At 37.2% G+C, this 24,697-nt stretch overlaps 2 protein-coding genes across 9 annotated transcripts in view; one reads left to right on the top strand and one right to left on the bottom strand.

The window, feature by feature from the left end:
• The first annotated feature begins 427 nt into the window (after positions 1-427).
• Positions 428-13,564, top strand: Men (NADP-dependent malic enzyme). 4 transcript variants are annotated; one of them, XM_083106554.1, is made up of 9 exons: positions 428-507; positions 584-631; positions 4,834-4,990; positions 10,279-10,437; positions 10,577-10,939; positions 11,097-11,408; positions 11,486-11,854; positions 12,323-12,617; positions 12,688-13,564. In XM_083106554.1, exons 1-9 carry the CDS (start codon positions 443-445, stop codon positions 12,801-12,803), a joined length of 1,884 nt encoding a protein of 627 aa, XP_082962680.1. In that variant the 5' UTR covers positions 428-442; the 3' UTR covers positions 12,804-13,564. The 4 variants fall into 4 exon arrangements, with proteins under 4 accessions (XP_082962680.1, XP_082962679.1, XP_082962681.1 ...); XM_083106553.1 differs by having other exon boundaries at positions 581-631; XM_083106555.1 differs by lacking the exons at positions 428-507; positions 584-631 and adding an exon at positions 1,024-1,172.
• Doa (CDC like kinase darkener of apricot) overlaps positions 13,116-24,697 on the bottom strand; it is a 26,787-nt gene continuing 15,205 nt past the window's right edge. Inside the window, exons 1-9 of one of the 5 annotated variants that reach the window (XM_083106548.1) lie at positions 20,322-22,603; positions 18,101-18,179; positions 16,642-16,708; positions 15,974-16,102; positions 15,696-15,786; positions 15,445-15,615; positions 15,197-15,341; positions 14,858-15,108; positions 13,116-14,632 (exon numbers count right to left, since the gene is read on the bottom strand). In XM_083106548.1, the coding sequence (XP_082962674.1) occupies positions 14,420-14,632; positions 14,858-15,108; positions 15,197-15,341; positions 15,445-15,615; positions 15,696-15,786; positions 15,974-16,102; positions 16,642-16,708; positions 18,101-18,179; positions 20,322-21,371 (2,196 nt within the window). In that variant the 5' untranslated portion in view covers positions 21,372-22,603 and the 3' untranslated portion in view covers positions 13,116-14,419. Of the gene's footprint in view, positions 14,633-14,857; positions 15,109-15,196; positions 15,342-15,444; positions 15,616-15,695; positions 15,787-15,973; positions 16,103-16,641; positions 16,709-18,100; positions 18,180-20,321; positions 22,604-24,697 lie in introns of those variants that run through there. The other 4 variants (XM_083106550.1, XM_083106549.1, XM_083106551.1 and 1 more) reach the window with 4 other exon arrangements.

Raw genomic sequence — 24,697 nt, 5'->3', positions numbered from 1 at the left:
AAAAATATAATAAAATTAAGATAAAAATGATTCATCCGTAAAAATAATTTACATCTGAAATTATCGATATCCATCGTACTTTAGAAAATAAAATTTTTCGAATTAAAGAAAAAGTTTAAATTAGCACGAAAATTTGTTAGAGTACGTTTATATATATTTTCTGGAACAATTAATTGATTATGGAAAATTCGCATAACCAATAAAACAAGTAAATATTTCTTTCATAGCGAAAAAACTTCGACTTCTAATGTTTTTATTGCTCTAGAAATTTGCTTCGTTAAATGTTATACGTAGAAAAGTCCTCATATCACAAAACATTAAACGTCAATCATTTATAAGAATTTTTTCGTCTTACGCTATGATATTGCTATTCGTTTGTCACTAGAAACGTTTAAGTGACGATATTCAGAATTCAGAATATGAAATGTATCAATACCGATGAATGCCTGTCAAAAAGTGCTTGCTCGTTGCGATCTGGAGAAGATCCCGGGCGAGGTATCTTCTCAGGTAAAATATATACAATGAGCATAAATTGTAAATAAATTTTTCTTTTCATAAAAGAGTTCCTCTTTTTTTTCAGTAGCGCAAAGTCATCATTTTTCGTACACGACACGGGACATTTTGCACGCGCGTAAGTACGCGAATAATAAATGTTCTTACATTATTCATAGCAAAAATTTCAGTCGATTAACGCAAAAATCGTCGCGTGTCGATAATTTAATGGTCGCATTCAAAAGAATTCTTAACATACATCCATCTCATCGAATGTACGATTCTCTCTCGTGGTCGAATTACAGCGGGCTAGTTAATTAGAGCGAAAGCTGAATCGAGACGAGCGAGCATATCCTTCTCCTTCTCGACGTTCGCATTCGCGATCTGCTGGTGCAATCGGGAACATTCTGATTTCACCAACGAGGAAAGAAGCTGGCGGCTTGTGTGTCTTAACATTAGAAAAATCTTATTTGTTTACTTACTTCTTATATCGAAAAATACGGCATTATTTTCGCGCGGCCAATTAACGGAAGGTGATGAATTATTCGTTATCGATACGTGAGATCGAGATAGATTGCAAAGTGAATCTATCCAATTAATCGCTTAAGTGTCTCACAATCAGTCAATCTGTCAACGATGGGCAACGGAAACTCGAAAGCTAATCATCAAAACGGCAGAATGTAAGTCTTTTCCAGTCGAAATTTTCCTTTTACTTTCGCGATCTCGATTATATTATCTCGATAATATTATTAATAAGTTAAGCTCTGTTGGATCATTCTCTTTGGAAGCTATTTAATTTATAGTTTTGTCGAAAGCTCATTTTTTAAAACCTCTAAATAAGAAACTGTTTGGAGCAAATATAAGAGCTCAATTTTGATATAAATTAAATTTATCGAAATTTTCTGAAATCTACAAATGTGAGAAAATTGAGGTTGAAAATAGGGGCAAATTTTTGACTAACAATAAAATGTGTTTTCGTTTCTATCTTTCTTTATATTTTCTTAAATCAACATTATTATTAAAAATCAATGAATAGTCACTGATAATTTCAGTTATAACATTGCAAATCAGGGAAATCTTACTAAAAGAATCAATTAGTGATAGTGACTGTTTCAATTAACAATATCTTAAAATACGTCTAATATCACGTATATAAGATAAATTTAGCAATATATATATATATTTTATTAAAGAAATATCTGAGATTGTGATCAAGAGTCTTAGTTATTTCTTGCTTTTCACATCTTAAAAGCAAAAAAATATGTAATATATATATATATATATATATATATATATATTTTTTTTTATTTAAATATATGTTTATTTGATATATGTATATGTAGCTTCACCATAAAAAAAATATTAAAACAAATAGGAAAGTACTACATTTTGCGAATATATACGATCATGAGTATGATTGATTTTTAAATGAAATTGATACATACAATGTCAACAACATCTTGATTATTATTGATTTAAGTCACAAATAAAACGAGACATGACAAATATTTTTTTAATGCTCTCTCTAAATTATACAACCTTCATAATAATTAATTTTCGAGTGGCTTGAGGGAAATTGCGTCATTTAGACACGTCTTGAGATTAAATCATTTAGAAGTTAAAAGAAGATAAATCTGTTATTTCTGCGTTCTCTTCACGAAAAATTTTCCATTATTACTTTAAAATACATATGATAGAGAGAAAGACTCTTAATCTCTAATATGTAGAGAGTAATTTAATTTTTAATATCTTTGGAAATTTAATATATTTTGATTTTGTAATGTGCATCTCTCAGGTTAATATTAAACTATTAAATTTTTTATAAAAATATCACGCTTTATTTTTGTGACTGATGTTGCGCATTAGTATTGAAAAGTTTAAGTTCAATGTCAATCGGAATTAGTCATCGCGTGGAAATCATGTTTTCGTCGATTACGCGTTTGATATGCGTGTCATATTGATAACTCGCTAAAACGATAAGCGACTTCTACCGTATCGATCGATTTTCTGCTGAGAGGAAACAAGTATAACTCTGTAGTAACTGATAGAGTAAATTCGTGCGATACACATACGTATTAGAGAAGATACGACATCTTCGTAGACGCAGAAGATAAGATACGGAGAGTCGTATATTGTTCTTATAATTAGTCTATATAATAGAGCATGTCTTTGAGACAATTTCTGAGACCGTTTGGTTATCTGACGGGCTTTCAAGGCTGATCAGACGACCTGTGTTACATCATCCAGGAACTTGAGGCTGAAACCTCATGTCGTCAGCGTCAGCTGTCCAACGGCATCAGGTAAAACCGATACGTCACGATCTCCATCGAACAATCATCCGTGCAATGTGCGAAATACTTGCGTCATTCTCTTTTTTATTAAATTTTGCTCGTTTCGAAGATAATTTCTTTTGTTGTTACGCGCGAGCCGTATAGTTGATGATTCATTTTGATGTGAAACTTGATATTAGTATAAATATTTTGTATAAATATTGCTAAGCCAGATTATAAATGAATTTTTATTATGTATATATGAATGAAAAAAATAACTTTTGTCTCTATTATATAATTAATGTGATGATTTAGCTGTTTTTAGTTTACGCAGATAAACATTTTTTTTATTAATTATCTATTAATTAATATTAAATATTATAAGCAGTTTAGTTGTAAGAGATAATATATTGTTTCTATTATTAATATAAATATCAAACAGATCTTAATCGAAGTTTAAACAAATAAATATAGGATTAGATTTATTATTTAATGTATTAATATTTACACTAGATAAATATTTACACTAATCTATAACGATGCATGATAATCTACAGTGATTCATAAAAGATAAAATATCATTGGGAATCATGGATCATCAAAGATAAAATATCATTGTCTGTAATATAATGATTACTTTCATCATTGTCTATAATATAAAATAATTACTTACAATATAATAATTACTTTGTTGGCACCTTTCTTTACTTATCTTACATATATTTCGGAAAATTTCATATTTTTGGGTTTTTCCAGCTTCTTCTAATTTTTCCTGAATATTTCTTAATCATTTCCCCTTCATTTCTCTCAGTTTTGTATAACTACAAAAATATACATATAATATGATGTATGTATACATATATGACATAATGTTTCAACAATTTTTTAACTGATTGGAATAGTAATGCACAGTCATGAGTAATTCGATTAAACTTTAAACTTTGATCTAGTCGAGGTAAGAGAATAAAAATGTAGTTCGAATTCTCCCAGCAAACACCAAGTAACAGTTATATAACTGTTAGTTATAATTTCCTACTCAACAATATAACTGTTACATGTTATATAACTGTTATGTGTTAGATAACAATTATATTGTTGAGTAGGAAATTATAACTAACAATTATATAACTGTTACTTGGTGTTTGCTGGGCTGTTTCTTTAAACTTTGAACTTTGTCCGACGTATGGTTTTTAACAATTGTAGAATTAATTTTTTATTATTATTTGCATGTCTCATCATTGATTAAAGATTGATGAAAGACATTCGTCAATCGTCTGTCGAAAGATGCTCAACACGCGCGATCGCGCGATGCTAGACGCGCGTGCGCCAGACCATGCCTCTTTTACAGGCACGTATTTTGTATTGGCACTCGATATCAATTCGCTTTTTTCCTCGCATAATCAATCGATAACTAATTAATACATTCCAGACGAGAATCTCAAAATTTTATATAATATTGTTATAAAATTACTTTAATATTTATATTTATAAAATATAAAATTAATAAAACTAAATAAATAAAATTAAATAAGTAAATTAAATAAATAAAATTAAATAAATTAATTAAATTAAATTAAATTGCAATTATATTGTACAATATTATATAAAACACATTTCAATGGTAGAAACAAAAAGAAGAGAAATTGTGCATGCAAATGATTTGTGTGTCTATAAATGTATAATTATAAATATTTAATATAATTAATTTTCTAATATATTTAATATAATTATTTAATAAAATATAATATATATATTTATAATATATATTTTTTTCTCAGTCAAATTAAAAATAACTCAATGCTGAGATAATTGTCAGCATGATTGGAATTAATAAAATGCGTTTTTTTAAATATGTAATATTAAAAGATATCAATAATGTAAATAAAATATTAAAAAAACGAGAGAAAGTCGCCCCCTTTAACAGATACGGCGGTGCTCTTTATTCTCCCCTTTGATCACGCCGACGCGCACACATCATGTCACTGTCGCGTTCTCTATCCTACCAACGACGGTGCGTTGCGTATATGTGTCCGCGCGTACTCTCTCTGAGATATCTGGCATTCGTTCGCAGGATCCATAGCAGTAGTAAGCCCGACTGCAGCAAGAGCAAAACGTCAACCATGTCGAGCGTGGAGCGCGATCAGCTGGGCCAACGAGGAAGCGGCGACTCGTTCTGCGCCGGTCTTTTGCGCGGCCTCGACCATATCAGGGACCCGCAATTGAACAAGGTGTGTTGCGTATCGCATAATAAATGCTATAGTTTGCTATAGTCGTCGCAAGATAATTGCTCTTCGTGATGTTTATTGTTCGCATATTAATTGCCATACGAGCAGCCAACGAAGCCGTTTTAACTGAGGCTTGAATTAGCACGATGTGGAAATTTTTATTGCAAATTCAGAAAAGCGATGAACGTTTTTAATTTTTATTTAAAAAAAGACATATATATTTTATAAAAAAAAGACGATATCTTCATCATCATTGCTATCGATAAGCAGATATGTTCCATCCCTTCGATAGTGAAACGTATGTCATCCCTGTTGGTCTAAAATATTGATTTATCATTCATTGATTCACTTACATAGCTGATCGCGTAAAAAGAACCAGGAAAGGAAATTAGATTTTTTTTTTATATTAGCTAGTATAAAATAAACTTCGATATTTCTCAGAGATAATTCCAGGTTATTTTAAAGTTAAATTATATGTTAAATACATGTATCCTGATGTAATCATTTCGTGGTATGATTATGAATGAACTATCAACTGACAATAAGCAAGACTACGATAATCAGCGATACAATAATTTACACTAAACGAATATTTTCCAGAAGTTAAACTTAAAAACAACAATTACGTGTGACGCAAATGTATTCGATAATAAAATGCAAAATGACTCTGCAAACCACCGGTGGTAATGTCTGACTACGCTTGCGCAATCTTGGAGCTCGATATAGTTGAGCATTCTTCGCAACTTGATACGTTCCTGAAATTCCACCTTTGAATTTTCTCTCGTCGGCTTATTCAATTTCGAATCGAAATAATTAGACAAAGTCTAAATCTCGACACTAAGTTTTTGTCGCTTTCGAGTATTCTAGCAGCGAAACTGAGAGAAACACTTCGATCTCTTCGTCAAAATACGGATAAATATTTGTTGTTAAATTTTCGAGATTCTATGCAAAAAAAAATTAATCACTCAGATTTTATGAAATATAATATCTTTTCAATTGTACATAGCTTTTAAAAATTATGAGAAATTATTTCAGTATTTTTTTCACGTATAAAGTATCCGACTTGACCATTTTTTGTAAAATCAACTGAAATTTTTTTCGCGCAGCAAGCTTGTAAAAGAATCAAGGAAAAATGAAATTTGGCTGCGCTTAATGATGTCTTTAAATCGTACGCGCGACACGTTGTTTAGCGTCATTGATCGGTCTCCTTTTGCCACGATCCTTGCGGTAGGTCATGGGAAAGAGTGAATTTATATTCAAGAAATCAAGAATAGGGCGGCGTATATCGATCCGTGCATAGGGTCGCCGTCACGGGAGTCAAGAACCCCGGCAACCGTTTCCACGGTCGGTTGTTTTGTCGCGGGATGCGAAAATCCCGCGTGATTGGGAAAAGTAATCGGGTGACAGTGCGCGCCGGAGATAAATGGAGACCGATTGGTGGACGCTCGTCCCTGATCAGAATCGCGCCTCGCGCATTCCTGAGACTCTGCTCGCTCTGGATGGAAGGGTATCTCCGTATTCTTACTTGCACCGCCGATTCCGCGATTCCGCCTCGAAATTTGCGATTTTTTTTCTTCGCACGACGATCGAATTTTTTTTTTCGTCCCGACTTTCATTTTAAATCGACGCGTCTTGATGCACCAAAGATATATCAGTCTCACATATTAAATTTTATTAATCATTTTATTTTTATTTTAAATAACTATAAGAAATTAGGTTCTGTGTATTAAAACATAAACTTAAATTTATTTTTATTTATTATTTATATATTTATTATTTTTATTTATTCCCTATTATTGAAGAATGAGAGTTTGTATTTTATATAAAACTGATTCGATCAATGCGGATTAATTTTTGTTATAGAATTTGTGTCTTATTTTGTCATCTTGTCTGTTTTTTCCAAATTTGACTAATTAATAAAATTTTATAAAATTAATTACATAGCACATAATAGTAATTATCCATTATGACGTTAAAGAATAAGAGAAAGAAATAAGAAAAATAATCAAATTATAAATAAAACTATGAGAGATCTCTGTATATTTTGCATAATTAATGTAAAAACGTGACGAGTATAATTTACCTTGTTTAATAACGAGGTATTTCTGAGAAAATACTGAAACGCATCTTTGCAAATAGCCTTGTCAGCATTATTATCAGCTTACTCAGCTAGATATAAACATACCGCAAAGATTATATCTATTAAAGAAACTTATAACACATATTCAAATTAGCATCAAAATAACAAGCTCAAAGTGTATTTCATAATTAAAATAATTTAATTATGAAAATACCGTTAATATTAAAGTGTAAATATATTACCTTTATACATATTATGTAAGAGAAGTATCTCTACATATATTTTTGTTTCTCTTTAAATTATAATATATCGTTTATAGAATTTGAAAGTTTTCAGCAATAATGCATATAATGGCCTTTTCACGTAATTTATAATTTATAGGATTAAATCATATTGTATATTTACATTTTGTCTCACTCGAAATTAAAAAAAATAGCACGAAGAAAAATCCTCTTTTATTTTAGAGCAAAGTATTTTCTTTATCATCTTAGTTGGTCTTCGTTTTAAAATATGATTAATGTACAGATAGAGAGACGAATCTCCACACACATAGTGGAAAAGTACAGGCTGATCGCGTACGCTGACCTCTCTCCATCGAATTAAATTCGCCTTAATGTTCGACCAATGTCGTTTTAGAAAGGATAATTTTTTAAAGATGGCAATACCCCGTTGTATATACGTTATAAGAAAAAGTTGAGAGTAATGTATTTCGTGCAACACATTGAAAGACAAAAAAATAATTAAATACATGTTTTATCTCTAGAGATCTCTCATTCTTCCAAGGTTAATTTTATGTCAAGAGAAGAGTAAGGGTGTTGCTACGTTTGCGATACGTTATCATACGGCACCTTAAGCTCACCATCTGTATATGTGTCTGACAACGTGTGTACATGTTATCGAAAATAGAGTACATTTGGACGAATAAAAAATTGCAACATTTTTTTTTAAACATTTTTGAAACATGCAAAAATTGTTATTTTTCCTATTTTTTCTTATATCCAAATAATTCGCGAATGTAACAGATATATTTGCAGACTATTCTGTAAACTGGTCGCATTTTAATGATCAAACATTTTAGTTGTGTGAGAGAACGTATACATATATATAGATTTAAAATGATTTATGTATAAGTCCATAAATAGCAAAAAGAATGCAGAGAATATTTTTATCTCACAATCAGTATATCTCTCTATTCTTTACTTTAAAATCAGTCGTTGAAATCACGTATCGTTGAAAAACAAATTGTTGAGTCACTGACGATTTCAATTATAAGTATGTATAATATTGTAAATTAGTGAAATTTAATTGAAAGAAATAATTAATAACAGTTACTGTTTCAATTAGTAATATTTTAAAATGCTTCTTATAATATTATATATGAAAGTCAATTTATAGCGATATATTTTAAAGAATTTTAATTTTAGAAATCATTAAAGAGAGAAATCAAGAAAATATCTAAGTTTAAAACTTTCATTTTCATATCAAAAAACTTCCTTTATTTCATAGTTTTATAATACTTTAAAATTGAAAAATTTAAAATTGAAAATATTTAAAATTGAAACTATTTAAAATTGAAAAATAATAACCGGGAGGTAAAGATTGTAGTTATCGTTGCTAGAACGAACCGGTTTATCACTCCTTGAATAATATTATGCATAAACTCGTTGAACTTTTCCGGTGGTTGGAAATAATAGAATCATCGCCAAACAATGCGGTTCGTCAACCGCAGTCAGATAAGTCAGCCGGATAATGAGTTGCCTTGTAAATTACATTTTTCTTCAATATTGAAGTTTCACTAATACCCATTACATCATTACGCGATTTTTACGAATTTGCATTATTATTACGCTTGCAATTGCTAATTTCGCAATTAATCTTGCTCATTAGTATTAGAGACTTTGGAAAGATATTCTCAAATATGAATAAGAATTATAGTGTTTGATTTTTTTTCAAACTTTTAATTCTGTGGCTGCCGTTTATTATTTTTTTTTTAAAGTTGTAATTATGATTTCATATATGTAATATATTCCACTATTAAATTAAACGATAGAACAGACACAAATCAACGTTTGTGCTAGCAATCTCTACAAGGTTGTATTTGAAATGCATCTGTTAAATTTTAATGATGGAAATAATTGCAACGCATTGACGGCGATCGTATGATCGCGATTGATAGTTTAAAGATTACTTGGCACAGCTCAACATTCACTTTAAAAAGCATTACAAATATCCCTCTAGGATATAATTATATCATCATGTGTCGATAGTTATGTGTGTATACATATTATGTGTCTATAGTTATAATTAAATTAATTATTAAATCATTATTAAAATTAATTATTAAATTAATTATTAAATAAATAAAAAATATATACATATAAATATATAAATATATACAAAGATAGACACATATGTATACACGCGTTAATCAGGATTCAGTCACGATTTATATCGTTCCATGCATGTATAATTAATTTTCTTTTTTAATTTTGCGAGATTTATCTTGATTTATCTTTGTATAATAATATCTATACCAGATTCTATATTAGATATAATTATATTGCCACAGGCATTATAAGAGTATCCTTGCAAGTGAATGAGATCATACAAGTCCTGAGGGTACATATATGTGCTCTCTCTCTTTTGTACACACATAGGTACTTAAATCACTCCAATCTTCACCGGAATTTATCGTGATACACGCACGTACATTGACCAATTCAGTTTGTAAAAACCGAGGTGGAACGACGATCAGCAGATCACCTTTCACCCACGCTAGGATTGTACAATCAGCAGTGTCAGTTCTTTTTTAATTGCGGTCAGAGTCAAAGTTGTCGGGGCAAAAAATTAGAATTGAAGATAAATCGCAGAGCAAATTTGTTTCTCTGGCTAAATTGACTCGTTCTTAATCTTTCTGATTCACGTGATACTATGAGAAAAAGAGTTTGCGATAACGGCACGTGCGTGTCGCGTGTGAGTATTAAAAATGCAATCTCCCGCTATAAAAATATACTCCGATAATAGCAACGCGAGATCGAACCGAAATATATATATTTAACATATCCGAGAGAGGCATTCGATTAATTTTTTTCGATCTTCAGAAAGAGCAAGAGACTCTAATACGAATTAAAATATAAATGATACTCGCGATGTGAGTTTTGACTCAACTTTTCTTTTCCTCAAACATAATTAAACAATCGCTGCGTTACAGGGTATGGCGTTCACCATCGAGGAAAGGCAGATGCTTGGTGTACACGGTCTCCTACCAGCGGCTGTGAAAACCCAAGATGAACAGCTGGAGCTCTGCCGTCTTAATCTGGAACGTTACACGGACGATCTCTCGAAATACATATATCTCATAGGCCTACTGGTACATACCGCTGAAACGTGGCAACTGTATCGCTTCGGATCGGAGATCCGCCTATTATGGATCTCCCGGTCTCCGGTTTAATCAGATCCCCCTGTTCATCTCTCACGTTGATTCTTACATAGAGTCTTGTTCCTCCTAGGACAGAAACGAGAAACTCTTCTACCGTTTGTTGGCAGAGGACGTAGGTAAAATGATGCCGCTGGTGTACACGCCAACTGTAGGCCTGGCGTGTCAGAAGTTCGGTCTGGTCTATCGAAGGCCCCGTGGCCTCTTCGTGAGCATCCACGATCGAGGACACGTCTACGATGTCCTGAAGAACTGGCCCGAACACGATGTACGGGCGATCGTCGTCACGGATGGCGAGAGGATATTGGGACTGGGCGATCTGGGCGCGCATGGCATGGGTATCCCGGTCGGGAAGTTGTCATTGTACACCGCGTTAGCCGGCATCAAACCTCATCAGTGTCTGCCTATCACCCTGGATGTCGGTACCAATACCCAGGTGTGTGAAAACATGTTGCACTTTTGAATGCTATAGACGACTCAGAATATTCTTGTCTTGTTGCTCTTCGTCAATGAGCAATATGTATGTATTTAATGTGACTTTTAATTTAAAAAATTCATGTGCTTCGACCATCGTTCTCCATCTCTTCTTGCAGTCGTTATTGGACGATCCCTTGTATATTGGCCACAGACACAAGCGCGTCACCGGCAAAGACTACGATGACTTTTTGGACGAATTCATGGAGGCTGTTGTGAAGCGATATGGCCCGAATACATTGATCCAGTTTGAGGATTTCGGCAATTTTAACGCATTCAGACTACTCCAGAAGTATCGCGACGACTATTGTACCTTCAATGATGACATTCAAGGAACCGCCTCTGTCGCTGTCGCCGGATTATTGGCGTCGCTTCGCATCACACAAAAGAAACTCTCGGAGAACACGATCGTGTTTCAGGGCGCCGGAGAGGTGCGTCGAAGCATTTAAGCCAATATAAAAAGAAGCAAAGGAATGATGTGTGATTTATAATCATAAACTGTTTGCAGGCGTCGTTAGGTATCGCAGCGTTGTGTGTGATGGCGATGAAGAAGGAAGGAGTGACCGAGGAGGAAGCTAAAAGTAAAATTTGGATGGTGGACTCGAAAGGGCTATTGGTGAAAGATCGTCCAAAGGGTGGGCTGACGGAGCATAAATTGCACTTTGCTCGTGATGACAAACCAATCGGCACCTTACTGGATGTCGTCAAGACCGCCAAACCGTCAGTCATCATCGGCGCGGCCGCTATCCGGGGTGCCTTCACAACGGAGATATTGAAGGAGATGGCGCGAAACAACGAAACCCCTATCATCTTTGCTCTGAGTAATCCAACGAGCAAGGCGGAATGTACAGCTGAAGAAGCGTACATTGCTACGGAGGTCAGAAAATGATTACGTATATATTCTCGCCCAGGAAATTGTTCTTAAAACATTTTTTTCTATATTTTTTAAGACACAATTCTGATTTAATAGAATCGTAAAATATATCGAAGACTCTTCGTGGATCAATAGGATATTAATTATGTCGTAAAGTCTATTTTTACCGGAAATAGATTCATGCAGATTGAATTGTACGTATTCAATGCAAGAGAAAAAAAAATAGAATTAGTATATTTTACCTATTTATGATCTATATTATACAAATGTAAATTTTATCAAACAAAAAAACTTGAAAAAAGTAATTTATTTTATAAGAAAAAAGATAAACATGATTTTTTAAATTCATCATAATTGATATGATTATAAGAGAAAAACAGGACCTTAAAATATATATGCAAAGCTGAGAAATATGTAATTTTTCAGTAGGTATTTCTGAATATTTAATCAATTATCGTTTTAATTATATAGGGAAGATGCATTTTTGCGAGTGGTTCGCCTTTCCCGCCGGTGACGTACAACGATAAGACCTTTTATCCTGGTCAGGGTAACAATAGCTACATCTTCCCTGGCATCGCGCTAGCCGTGATATGCGCCGGTATGCGCACCATTCCTGAAGAGACTTTCCTCATCGCCGCGTCGACTCTCGCCGAGATGGTAACGCAAACAGACTTGGATAGCGGAAATATTTATCCACCGTTGCAGGATATACAGAAATGCTCGTTGAATATAGCGTGCGCGCTCATGAAATATGCCTACGAGAACTGTGAGTAAAAATATTGTTGTACAAACACGTGTGTATATGTTTCATGCGAAAATGCTTCTTCTTTTTTTAGGCCTTGCGACTGTCCATCCGCAGCCTAAAGATTGCGAGAGTTTCATCAAGGCGCAATTGTACGACACGAATTATAAATCGTCCATACCACCGATTTACGCGTGGCCTAAGCTGTAATTATCCCCGTTAATTGGATTAACTTATTTTTTTTTTGCACACAATTACCTTGGGTCCACAAAAGAAGACTACACAAACGTTCGTGGGAGACAAATTTCGCTTGTTTCCTCAAAGCCTGTTGATCGGGCTTATTTTATTTCAAGTATCGCGTACTAAGTAAAATATGTAATTAATTTATAATAAAAAAATATAAAGGAAGAAGAGAAATTACGCAAAATATCACGGCGATAAAATTCAAAGGAGCGAAGCAGAATTATTTAAAGATATAAATGTAACAAGAATTGATTTTCTGGTTGAACAAATAAACATCGCTGGTTTGAAAGAAGTGTATTTATTGCTACTCGGAATATCGCTCTCTTGCAGAAGTAGATATATCTCGTTTAACATGAGCAGCAGGTATATAACATTCTTCATTTCGCAGATATAATACAACTAAGATCAAACAAAACTTATACAGGTTGTGCAAATGAAATATGACGAAAAGAAGTGGGGACGGGATGGTCTTCGCATGTGCGATACACATCAATATTTCTGTAATATTCACAATATGTTTTTCGATTTGAATTAAATCTTCGTGAAATATATGATATATTATAGAATATAAAATATCGATAAAATTTAGTTTTATTAGGCCAACAACTTAAAGATCGCTATAGCATGATGAATCAATATAAATATGTGACAAAGAAAAATTTTCCACGACGCTCTTAAACTTCAAGTGGGCTTCATATGCGAATACGAAAAAAAAAGAAAAAAAAGAATCGTTGAGAGAACATTTTCTAAGACATAATTATGTATTCTTATGCTTTAAGATGTATATAATTCACAACGATGAAATTGGTGATTGTTACTCATACACTCTCTTTCTCGTCCTTTCGTTCGCTCGCTTTCGTTCGATTCTAATCAATTTTACTGTTTAAAACTATATCGCTATAGGATACCGTTTTACTTACGGCTAGAACACGTCCGTGGTCGTCAATTTATAACGAATAGTATATTATAAACTGCGGACCCAAAAGTGATCTTTATACTCGAAACATTTTTGTCGCATATTAACATGGTAATAAATTTAAGAGACACAAATGTACAGAAGAGCATTTAAAAAATTGCGGGACTCTGTTACGTTACACTGAGCAGACACACTGGCCTATCCACGCCAGTAACGGGGACTACGTGTTGTCGCCATTTCGATGCTTGATAATCGCGATAAAAACAAACAGACGTAATTATCAGCGATGAAATCTTCGCTGAAATAGTCGTCATTGAATGCACTCGAATTAAGTCCAAGTTCCACGTCACAACCGTGCACTACTGTCCTTTTTACTTATAGATCCAAGTTATATCGAGTGCAAGGATCAAAAATTGTGAGGAAACCCAATGATCGGTATCTATACACGCGTGCGTACGCGTATACATACATACACATACATACTTATACATATAAGTGCTATTCTTTAGCGGTTTAATGCTCACAACTTATTTCATCATCGGGCTTCGTTGCTACGAAAGAGACATGTTTTCATGAAAACTAATGATACCAGAACAAAAATGTAGGGCAGTAGTGTCGTTGAAAGTGGAGTGTCTGTCCAGCATGGAGGTCGGTCCCTTTCCTAGCTTCATCGAGAGAGTGAGTGTGATCGTTCGTGCGGCTGTTGGGAGTCACCAGCCGCTCGTGGATCAGGCAATCTCTGTGACGCCGGCAGGGCATCGAAAAACTGATGCGTCAATGCATCCTTTAGAGTGATGCGTTGCGCGGGTTCGTACTCGAGCATTCTTTGAACGAGATCGAACAATTGACGATGTTCTTCGTCATCGGATAGCATATAACGCTATAACAAAAAAACGTATATTGTTTTGAGATTATTTTATATTGAATTACACATTAATGTAATATCTGAATGAACACGTAATGACTGGAGATTCGATAATTCGCTAATTGAATAAATTTTAATCGACATTTTCAAAATCTTTTCATATTCCCATTGATGAAACTCTAATCTTCAATGTACAAATTCAATTTTAATGCTTAATTCAAGTTGAATTAAAATACTAACGTGCAATGGCTTGCAGTTATCTCGGACGTATCTGCCGGCCGAACTCTTGTCGTCCCAATCCAGTTTGCCGTGATAAAAGTACTTAGTTTTAGTTTTGCGGGCCATGCGATGCGGTATCGTGCCAAGTATGCGCTCCATCATCGCCAGATGCTCGCGATTATCATGTGTCTGGAATAACGTGATGCCCAGGTATAACTCAAACAAAATGCAACCGATGGACCAGACATCGCATGGTTGAGACCAACCCAATTCTGCAAAATAGAGAAAGATTAATTTGTACGTAATAATATATATAATGTACATTTAATCAAGATCAAGAGAATCTTAAAAGAGAGGTACCTAGAATTACTTCGGGTGCTCTATAATGTCTCGTGCTTACGATCGTACTATGATGTTCGTGATCGAAAGTGGCGCTACCAAAGTCGATGAGTCTGATGTCAGTTCGTTTCACACGTCTCATATCCCTCCGCTTGAAAAGAAAGAGCTTTTTTTGACACACTTTAGAATAGAAATTTACCCTAAACACTAAATTTTAAGATTCGACCGACAATAATAATCTCAATACCCTATTACTGATAATAGCACACCTTTTTATTATTATATGTACTATCGTAATCCGAATCGACGAATAGAATGTTCTCCGGCTTGAGATCCGTATGCGTGAGTTTGTTGTCGTGCAAAAACTTGACAGCGTAACAAAGTTGATAGCCCATGTGCCTGACATGCTCCAATGGATACGGCTGATAACAGTTGTCCCTCTGTAACAGATATAATTTTGTCAAAACTCTCAGATTCATCCGCAAAATTTCAATGTCAATATTCAAAGTTGGATACTTACCAAAAAATCGAAAACACTCAGACCCAACATTTCAAACGCGATACACATATGCCCATGATAATTGAACCAGTCAAGCATTTTCACGCACAAGCTAAAATGATTGATAATAATTAATCATCCAATAATTATACATGATCATCTTATTTATATAATTTAAATTGTAAAAAGATATCCTCTCGCTTGCATAGATCTGAACAAACAAGTTAAAAAGAAAGTAGCTGCGTAACTTTCTTTTGTCAAAACTATTTAAAAACGAGTAAAATAAGGACGATAAGTACAATAAGGATACCAACTGTTGGCCTTCCGGATCCTTGCCGGCGATCTTCTCAAGAGCGTTTATCTCCAATTTTGCCGCTTCTCTGTACTTTTCCACGTTCTTGATGATCTTTAGAGCCATCACGTGATCCCTACAATATTTATTGCATAATGATAATGATATCTAAATGTACGTGTGTCGTCATCGCTTGAAATCCAGCATCCCATGAGAATAAAGCGGGTGGATAAAATATTTGCAATTATCCAGGCATTTCGCCCATAATTTTACATATTTCGCTAGAGAGAAGAGATAAAATTCGCGGTCCCGTCGTGAAATACGCTCGGCCCGTAAAACAAAGTGCAAGGCCATCCTATTATTGCGACCACTCGCGCGTCATTTTGTGTGACAGTGCGGGATAGCTATTTCTGCTCTTGCCGCCAGCAACACTCGCGACGAATCGTCGCAACACGCGCATTTGGAGGCTTTTCCTCAACGCAAAGCGATGAAATGACGCGCGGAAAGAGAGACAGATCCGGAATGGCAATCGCGAAAGAGAAAGAGAGGCGAATAGCGTATAGAAATAAATAGACGGTCAGATTAGACGTGGAGATCAAACATAGAAAAAGCTGTGCTGACAAACACGCACGAGATAGACTTTATCTTACGTACTTAAGCTGAGCTGGCACTTACATTTGCAAATCCTTAACCTTGACAACTTTTCCAAAAGTACCCTCTCCTAGGGTGGCCAGTACTTTATCTGCAATGCAAAAATTAGGGTAAATACTCGGCGGGTACAGGCTTCGCGACCGTCGCGGAGAGTCCACGTCCGACGTTGACCGGACAGGCAAAGGGTACCTTCTCGTCCGTCGATCTTTAGGGGGGGAGACGAGATTCTCCCCGCTCCAGGGAAAACCGTCGTTTAAAGAAAAAAAAAGAGAAAAAAAAAAGAGAAGAAGGGGAAGAAACGCGGGTGAGACTCCTCCGCGCGGACGCTCGGCCGATCGGTGCATTATTTATTAATCGTGTATGTCGCGATTGACGATGATAAACGGAATAATGAATAAACGAAGAATGTTATCGTAGAGTTTCAAACAATATCGATCGGAATACTGCTCGCCTAAAAGATCCCTGTGACCGGGGGGTAGATAGCAACCTGATAGTTTCGACGAACGCGTGGGACATGACATTCACTGTCGATCGAGGCGAAAGAGAACTTGCGCTCTTCTTTCATTGTTTACGATGCGTACACAGACATTACTAAATTAATTAAAGAGATCTCGCGCGAGAAAAACGAAACCTCGTTTCAAAGTGCGAAAGTGAATGCCGGATGTCCTCGCGCGCACGTCTGAGTATCATAAGAGGGGAAACACGTCGTCCCGAGGAAGACGTATCGAGGAGATAGCGCAAGCGATCTGGTTTTTCTTTTCTTTTCTTTTTTTTAAAATTATTTCTACTCCCTTCCTCCGACTCTCTGTCTCCCTCGCGCTTGAGGGAATCGCGAGATGATGCAATTCGTCAGCGAAAGGAACGAGAAGAAAAGTCTTTTGCGGCTATTTCTCGATAATCATCATCGAGCTGACGAGCTTCCTATCGTGCTAGAGACGTGACGACTATATTATCTTTCTGAAATAAATCGTACAAGTAAGCAGACAGACAAAAAGAGAGACTATTATTTTTTCGCGTATTCCCGCGTATTGGCGGAAAAATGACTCGGAAAAATCGACGGAGCAGAATCTAGTTAGAGAAAAATCGCGCTAACCGTGTCTATACAAATGTATATCTTAATACGCGAATGAATGTTCTTCACTATATGTGGCATATATCTACATATGCACGTGTACGCGTATGTTGAACAGCGAGAACATTGACAAAATGTGATTAACGCGTAAACTGTGTTACTTTTGTCGTGGTGTTGATATTTCATATAATATATAATGCCTTTATAGATTAGGCGGAGAAAAGTGAAAGAGAGAGAAAGAAAGAGAAAGAGAGCGAGAGAGACAGAGAGAGAAAGAGAGAGAGAGAGAGAGAGAGACAGAGACAGAGAAAGATAGTAGGGGCAGATACCGTAGATACCGATCGATCAATTATAATCGACCTGAGACTTGCTTAAATCTACTACAATGAGTGTATTTATATAATCACGAACATCTATTTGCCAGGATGTCGCCGGATTGGTATACAAGGTGGCCGTCTTCGTCGTCCTCGACGGAGGGCGGTCGTGGGCTCTATTCGGGCCGGCGGTATCGGAATCGGCGCGTGCCAAGTGAGTGGACCCAATTCGGTACCCCCGTGTTCGCGTCGGCCCGATTCGGTAACGTGGTGAGACGTGGTCGCGCCGGTAGTGGAGTGTATCCGGAGCGTTGAGCGGTCGCCGATGATCGCCGATGGTCGCATCGTCCATGTCCAGGCAATGGGGGGCCGAGGAAGATGTATCCAAGCCACGTCGTCAACCGATCGCACCGCCGTATGTGTCATCCACCGCCACCACCACCCACCACCGCGGAATCCCGGTGGCGAGACCCGTGTAACACGCGGCAGAGAACACGTGTGTAAGCACGGGACGAACGTACGAGTGTGTCGGTGGGGGTAGAGGAGGGTAGGATAACACCGTTCGCGCCGTCATCACCCATCGTCATTGTGAGAGAGAGAAAGACAGAGAGACGCCAACCGAGTCCGAGACCGTGACCGATCATCCGTCGTGTGTGCCACATCCATTCCGTCGTGTGTGTTTCCATTCCGCGTTCCATTCCATTCCATTACAACGGAGATGGTAACCCAACAATCAGAGAGAAAGGGGAGAGGGCAAAATGGTTTGCCAAGTCAGAAAGTTGCGGTTACGAATTTACCATCGGCACAAAGCGCATATAATTATGTATTCTTTTTTTTTTTTTTTTTTCGTTACTCTTTACGTTTTTCAGTATTTTGTCCGTTTTTTTTTTGCATTAGTTTTTTTACGGGGCAGTCGGGTTTTTCTATTTTAATTACTTTTTCATTTTTTTTTTATTTTTTTTTATTTTAATCTCGCTCGCCTATACTCGTTATACTCGTGTTAGACCTGGTATAGCGTGCCTTTTGAAGGAGCCGTCTCAACACACGCTCTACAGGTCAGAGCACTTCGTACGACCACGAATACACATTCTTAAATGTATATATAGATATTATATATGTATATGTAGACAGATAGAGAAAAGCAGAGAGAGAATCATATGCGTTATATACATGTACAATTCGCGATAAGGTACACACGTCGGCTTCAATGAGAGAGATATTACATATATATTATATATATTACATAATGCATCTCTACTACGTTTGATCGACGATTATTCTGCGAACGAAATGTTTATCTACACGTTTATCCAATCTCGACGGAGGATAAATAAATGTGGCAAAAAAAGAAAAACGAAAAAAAAAAAGAAAAAGGAAAGAGACAAATTTACACGAACGAGACTGGACAGCTTCTTCGAAGTGCTCGTGACACGTTACCTTTCATCTAACACGTTCGGAGATGGTATATATAGCTTTATTAAATTTGTTAATTGCTTGATAGAAAGAGAGAGAAACTCCGTCAATCAAGTACTTACGTGCTCGTTTCGGCGAACGGTTGCTCCACGATGATCGATTAGATTTATCTTTAGATTCTCGATCCTCATGGGGCGCGACCGTTGCCACGGACTGTTGACGATCGGCGTTTCGACCCTACCTTATCGAAAGCACAAACACGCGCGAACCGAACTCGCTGGTCACTTCTACGTGCGACAGAATAAAACGAAAGGTATCCGAAGAATAGAACCGCGTGTACTCTCTCGTAATCTTGGACACGTCATAAAAGATCATCGAAATGAATGCATCATTTTTTTTAAATATATTCGCGTGTCATACTTTTAATGCGAGAATCATACTAAAATCTAATCTCCGATTGGTACAAAGCGTCAGTCTTGAATATCGAGTCATCGTGTTGAGGAAATGTTGTCCGATCCATTAAATCATCAGATAAGTGAATTAAATATTGCGCATCTTATTCATGAAACTTTTGATTTTCGAATCGACAACAGAGATTATATCGTATTGTTGATAAGATGGATCGGGCAAGTATCCCAGAGATTTCAAAGTACTCTCACGGCAAACATTGGCGTTCGTGCAGTTTCTTAGCTTATCGAAGAGGCATGGTTGCTCGGTTAATAGACCATTCAACGCAGACAAGTGAGAGGAAAGAAGTTTGCACTTGTGCATACTCATACACACACAGATATACACACGCATACACAGGCATGTGAATGAGAAAGGCAAGACAACAGCGGCAACGCTTTGCTTAAAACGAGACGCCGCTTTTGCGGAAATCCGGGCCACGTGGTTCGACAACTTACGATCGCGCGGTAGATCGCGGCCATCTCGCTAATCGTGTTCGTGGCTACCGTGCTCTTGGACGCGTTGTCCTTCTGATTGTTACAATGATTGCTCTTCCTGTACTTGTGGGCGATGAGGTCAGTCGTGCTGGGACGTGCATTCGTCGCTTGTTTTCCAGACGCTAATTGGCTGTAAGTATCCTCCATGGCGGCATATTTCAGGATCAAACTCTGAATCTCCTTCCGCTTGGCCGCCCTATCCGAGATCGCTGGATCCTCCTCCGTCGATGCGATATTTATGGCGACGTTCTCATTGTCCGTATTGGCGATTGGTGTCTTGTCCGGGTCTATCGCAACTTCCTCGCCGTCCACGAAAGGCTCGATCTTGATAGGTCGGGTTAATCTTAGAGACGTCGAGTTGGTTTCCAGTTGCTCGCTCTTACCGTTTCGATGCAGTCTAACTTTCCGACTGCGCGTTTCCGCGTGTCCGGACTTGTGTCTGCCGTAGCGACGATAAGCGTCCGAGCTCAGCAGGATCTGCGTACGATCCATACGGCCGTAGGCAGGTGTTTTCTCTCGTCTGGGTTCTCTACTGATCGCAGAACTCACGTAGGGGTAAGCCTTCTCGCTGAGAAGCACGCTGGTGGGACTCTTGATGACGCTGCGGCTCACCGAGGGCTCCAGGGTCTTGTCATCGCGTACGAACGGACTGTCTTCTCGATGGTAATAGCTGTGATCGCGCTCCTTCCGCGAATAACCGCGAACATTCTGCTCCAAATCGTCGGCAGGTTTCTTGCTGGAATACTTATCCAAAATCGTATTATACTTGTCCTCCAAGCGGCTCCGCGTGTTTCCGAATCGGTTGATGTTATGGCCGATGTTGGGCAATCTATCGTTGAGCGCAGACGTTCCGCGCACTCGTGTGGTCAGTTTCTGCAGGAGACTCGTGCAGGAATCACTCAGCAGCTGCGTGACGCTCGTCGTGGTGGACGAGCGCCCGTAGCGATTTCGTCGCGAGGTTGAGCCTTGCCGGGAGGTCGACATGTTGTCGCGCGGTGCGAATATGAACATTTATAACAGCTTCAAGGTGCGACCGAATCGCGAAACTGAAGAATCGATTTGTCAGAAGATCGTCGATCGAACACTTGAAAGATTGTCTCTAAGAGAGGCGAGCTTAGCTCAAACTTTGGCGGCTGAGTTGTACAAGAGGAGCGGCTGCCGCAGCCGCTCGAAGACACCACCGAGGCTGACGAAACAATTCTCTACACAGGTGCATCACTCTACAGAAGGGCGCGAGAATACGCCGATTCGCGCGAGAGAACGATACGTCGAGGAAGGCGACCAAACTGCGACCACGACAACGGTCAGGGAGACGACGATGACGACGACGACGACGAGAAGGAGGCGAACCTCGCTGCGCCCCGCCAAATACTCTCTCGTCGCACTAAAAATATCAGGGAGCGATGGTGAGCTCGCTCTGAGAACGATTCATCCTCCTCTCTCGAAAGGCGACTCTCCGAGAGCGATCAGAAAACGGAGCGACGAAGAGAGGCACGATTAGCGTAACTCGCACGCGTGATCGTGAACGAAATAGAAATAGAGAGAGACGAAGCGAGATGTACAGGTGGGAGGAAGAAGAAGAGGAGAGCCACCACTGGCGGTATTACGTAAATTCTCTCGCACTTAATCAGAATGCGCCAATCGAGCTTCAATGTTGTTTTCTTAATGAAGGGGAGAATTTGTCCGTTCATCGAGAAATGTTTTTATGGGGAACCCAGTGCGAGCACCGTATTTTCCACGCGGTGAACCGCGCCGCCTGTTCTCGTACCTTGACACACATAGAAATTGCGAAACGCGCCGCGACGCTAACCCGATGTAGGTCTGCTCGAGATATCGGTCTAATATTGACCACTCAATAGTTGGCATTTTTCTAAACAGAGATACTAATATATATTGGAATGATGATAACCAGATGCGACTAAACACATTCATGCGTGAAGTCAAAAGTCTCTTCTATGAAGAATGATAAGAGATGAGAAAAAAGAATTTGCACTTTAGATAGGAGATAAAAAAGAGAGTCTCTATATAATTATATTGATTGTTTAAATCCATTTGATTTTAAAAAGTTTTCTTTTTCACGAAATGTTTTCACTCGCTTCGATCGCGAACAACGAAAGATAAAATCGAACTTTTAGAAATTATCTAAAAAAAACTCTGCGCACGACTAGTGTTTCCATTAGATTTGAAACATTAAAAGAATTCTTAGATTTTTAAATAAAATCGCGTAAAATAAAAATCCTATTTATATTGCATAGAAATTACATCATTTCTGTTGTTATTGTCAACAAAAATTCTACGTTATATACGATACAAAAATAAACAACTACTAATATAATAAATATTAATTTATCATCAAAAATTATCAAAATCATCAAATGAAGATAAGATTATATGAAATAAACATGATTGAAAAAAAGTTCAAAAATTAATTTAAAGATAATTAAATAAAGTACAAAAATCGAGAAGATAAATATTATGAATTGAAAGCTTCTAGCTAAAATTAAGAGGGTTTGATTAACGAATAGCTAGACAGATTCTGTAATACTATTAATAAAACGGGTTTGTCTTCAAGGTTAGGATGTCGAAGATATCGTACTATCATGTGTACACATAGATTTTAAGAATATCGGTATAAATACACGCAGTTTAGAAAATAGCGACGCAGTTTATTCGCGCGAACTTCTCGCCCACTTCAGTTTCAGAAATCATGTCTAAAATATTTTCTAGCGAACCGACTCTGATTAATTTGGCTCGAGTTCAGACTATTTAAAAATACAGACACGCACTTTTTTTATCTAGAAGAATAAAGACGAAAAAATAAATAAAGTATTAAATTTCTGCTAAAGTTCCACATTATATACATAATACATATTACATGTAAATAAATAATTCTGAGCATGAAACCAAATTTAATATTGTATCAAATTTAATTTGCACTAATTGCGATTGTATCGTTGTATTTTATCTTATATATATTACTTAATAAATCATATAATGTGTACTTAATAAAGCATATATTGTATAGTGACAAGTTTTCCTCCATTAGGTCGCTCGCGTTACAATAACGGAAGCAATCGACGTCGCAACGAAAAGTTACGCGTGTGTTTCTTCCGCTCCCTACCCCAAGAAAATATTGACCAAGGTTACCACACTATCAGGTTAAAAATGGGGTGGGAGGAGAAGAACGGGGAGAGAGAAGAAGAAAAGAGGCGCCGTACTCTAGAGCATTCGCTTCGTTCTCCAAGTCGTCGTCGTCGTCCTCGCGAGAACGAGCTGTGCCAAATATAAATCGGCAGTCCGAAACGCGTGCGCCACGATCGTCACGCACAGAGAAGATGAGAACCTGCCGTCAGTACGCGCCGTGTTTAAAATGTTAAAGTCCTGGTTGGCTGTGGTTAATCAGCCCGAGGTTCGCACAGTGTCACCGCTGTTGCCTGCATGGCGAGTGGCCAACAGAAATGTACGTTCTGTACATTTAACCCTTTCACCGAGGAAGAAGCAGGTGTAATTCATCAAGCTATTGACACATGAAGTATTCCTCGCTTATGAAGCTATTAAAAAAATTTCAATTAAACCATAATTCTTAAGTGAGACTGATAAAAATAGAATTTTAATACCTCATAGTTAAGAATATTACCGCTCAAACAAGTTCAATCATCTTTTTGCGAATTCACTGTTAATTTTTTTTAATGTTTAACCAATTATTTCTTTAGCGACAAAAATAATAGATTTCTAAAGAGGTGCTGTTAAATTCTTTGGATTCAATGTGCAGAGAAAAGAATTGGAACAGAGGTATGAAGCGATAATAAATGCGATCGTAAAGACACTGAGCATAGGCAATACGCACACACACTCTAGCAATTAATTAATATCGAAGATCGTGGAACCATACGAAGATCTTTAATGTTGGTGCTACCTCGGAAGCCGATGAGTCGTTAGTTTCAGGCGTGACATCAAGTTTCACGTCAAATTCTTTCGTAGTCTCGATGACATTGCGCTGCAACCACGCGTCCCAATCGTGACGCGGCCACCAGGATACGCTTCCGCAAGGCATCAGCAGACTTAGTTCCTGATTCGTCGTTGTCTGAAAGGACGATGACGACGATGACGCGGCCGATGATAGACTACCATGGTCAGCCAGGCCGCCGCCGTCGCCATCGAGCGCGATCCAACTTCCAGAATCCAGGTTGACGATATGCGCGAAAAGAGAGAAAGAGAGAGAGGAAGAGAGATGTGGTTCACCCGGGCACCTCGCGTCGCGTTTCACAAGCACATCTTGTGCCAATTGCAACGCGTGTATTTCTAAATTCAGGTTGAACAATTCTGGGTCGCCGGAT

Source organism: Camponotus vicinus, unplaced genomic scaffold, assembly GCF_025532165.1.
Source record: "Camponotus vicinus isolate PSW18456_S1 unplaced genomic scaffold, iyCamVici1.0 SCAF_8, whole genome shotgun sequence".
In the NCBI taxonomy this organism is placed as follows: domain Eukaryota; kingdom Metazoa; phylum Arthropoda; class Insecta; order Hymenoptera; family Formicidae; genus Camponotus; species Camponotus vicinus.
This window is presented reverse-complemented; position numbering and strand designations above follow the sequence as displayed.

Bases quoted from the DNA above. Each gene is read 5' to 3' on its own strand.
- Men (XM_083106553.1), top strand. From the start codon at position 443: ATGCCTGTCAAAAAGTGCTTGCTCGTTGCGATCTGGAGAAGATCCCGG. The intron at 10,438-10,576 runs GTACATACCGCT...TGTTCCTCCTAG, and splicing joins TATATCTCATAGGCCTACTG to GACAGAAACGAGAAACTCTT. The intron at 12,618-12,687 runs GTGAGTAAAAAT...TTCTTTTTTTAG, and splicing joins GAAATATGCCTACGAGAACT to GCCTTGCGACTGTCCATCCG.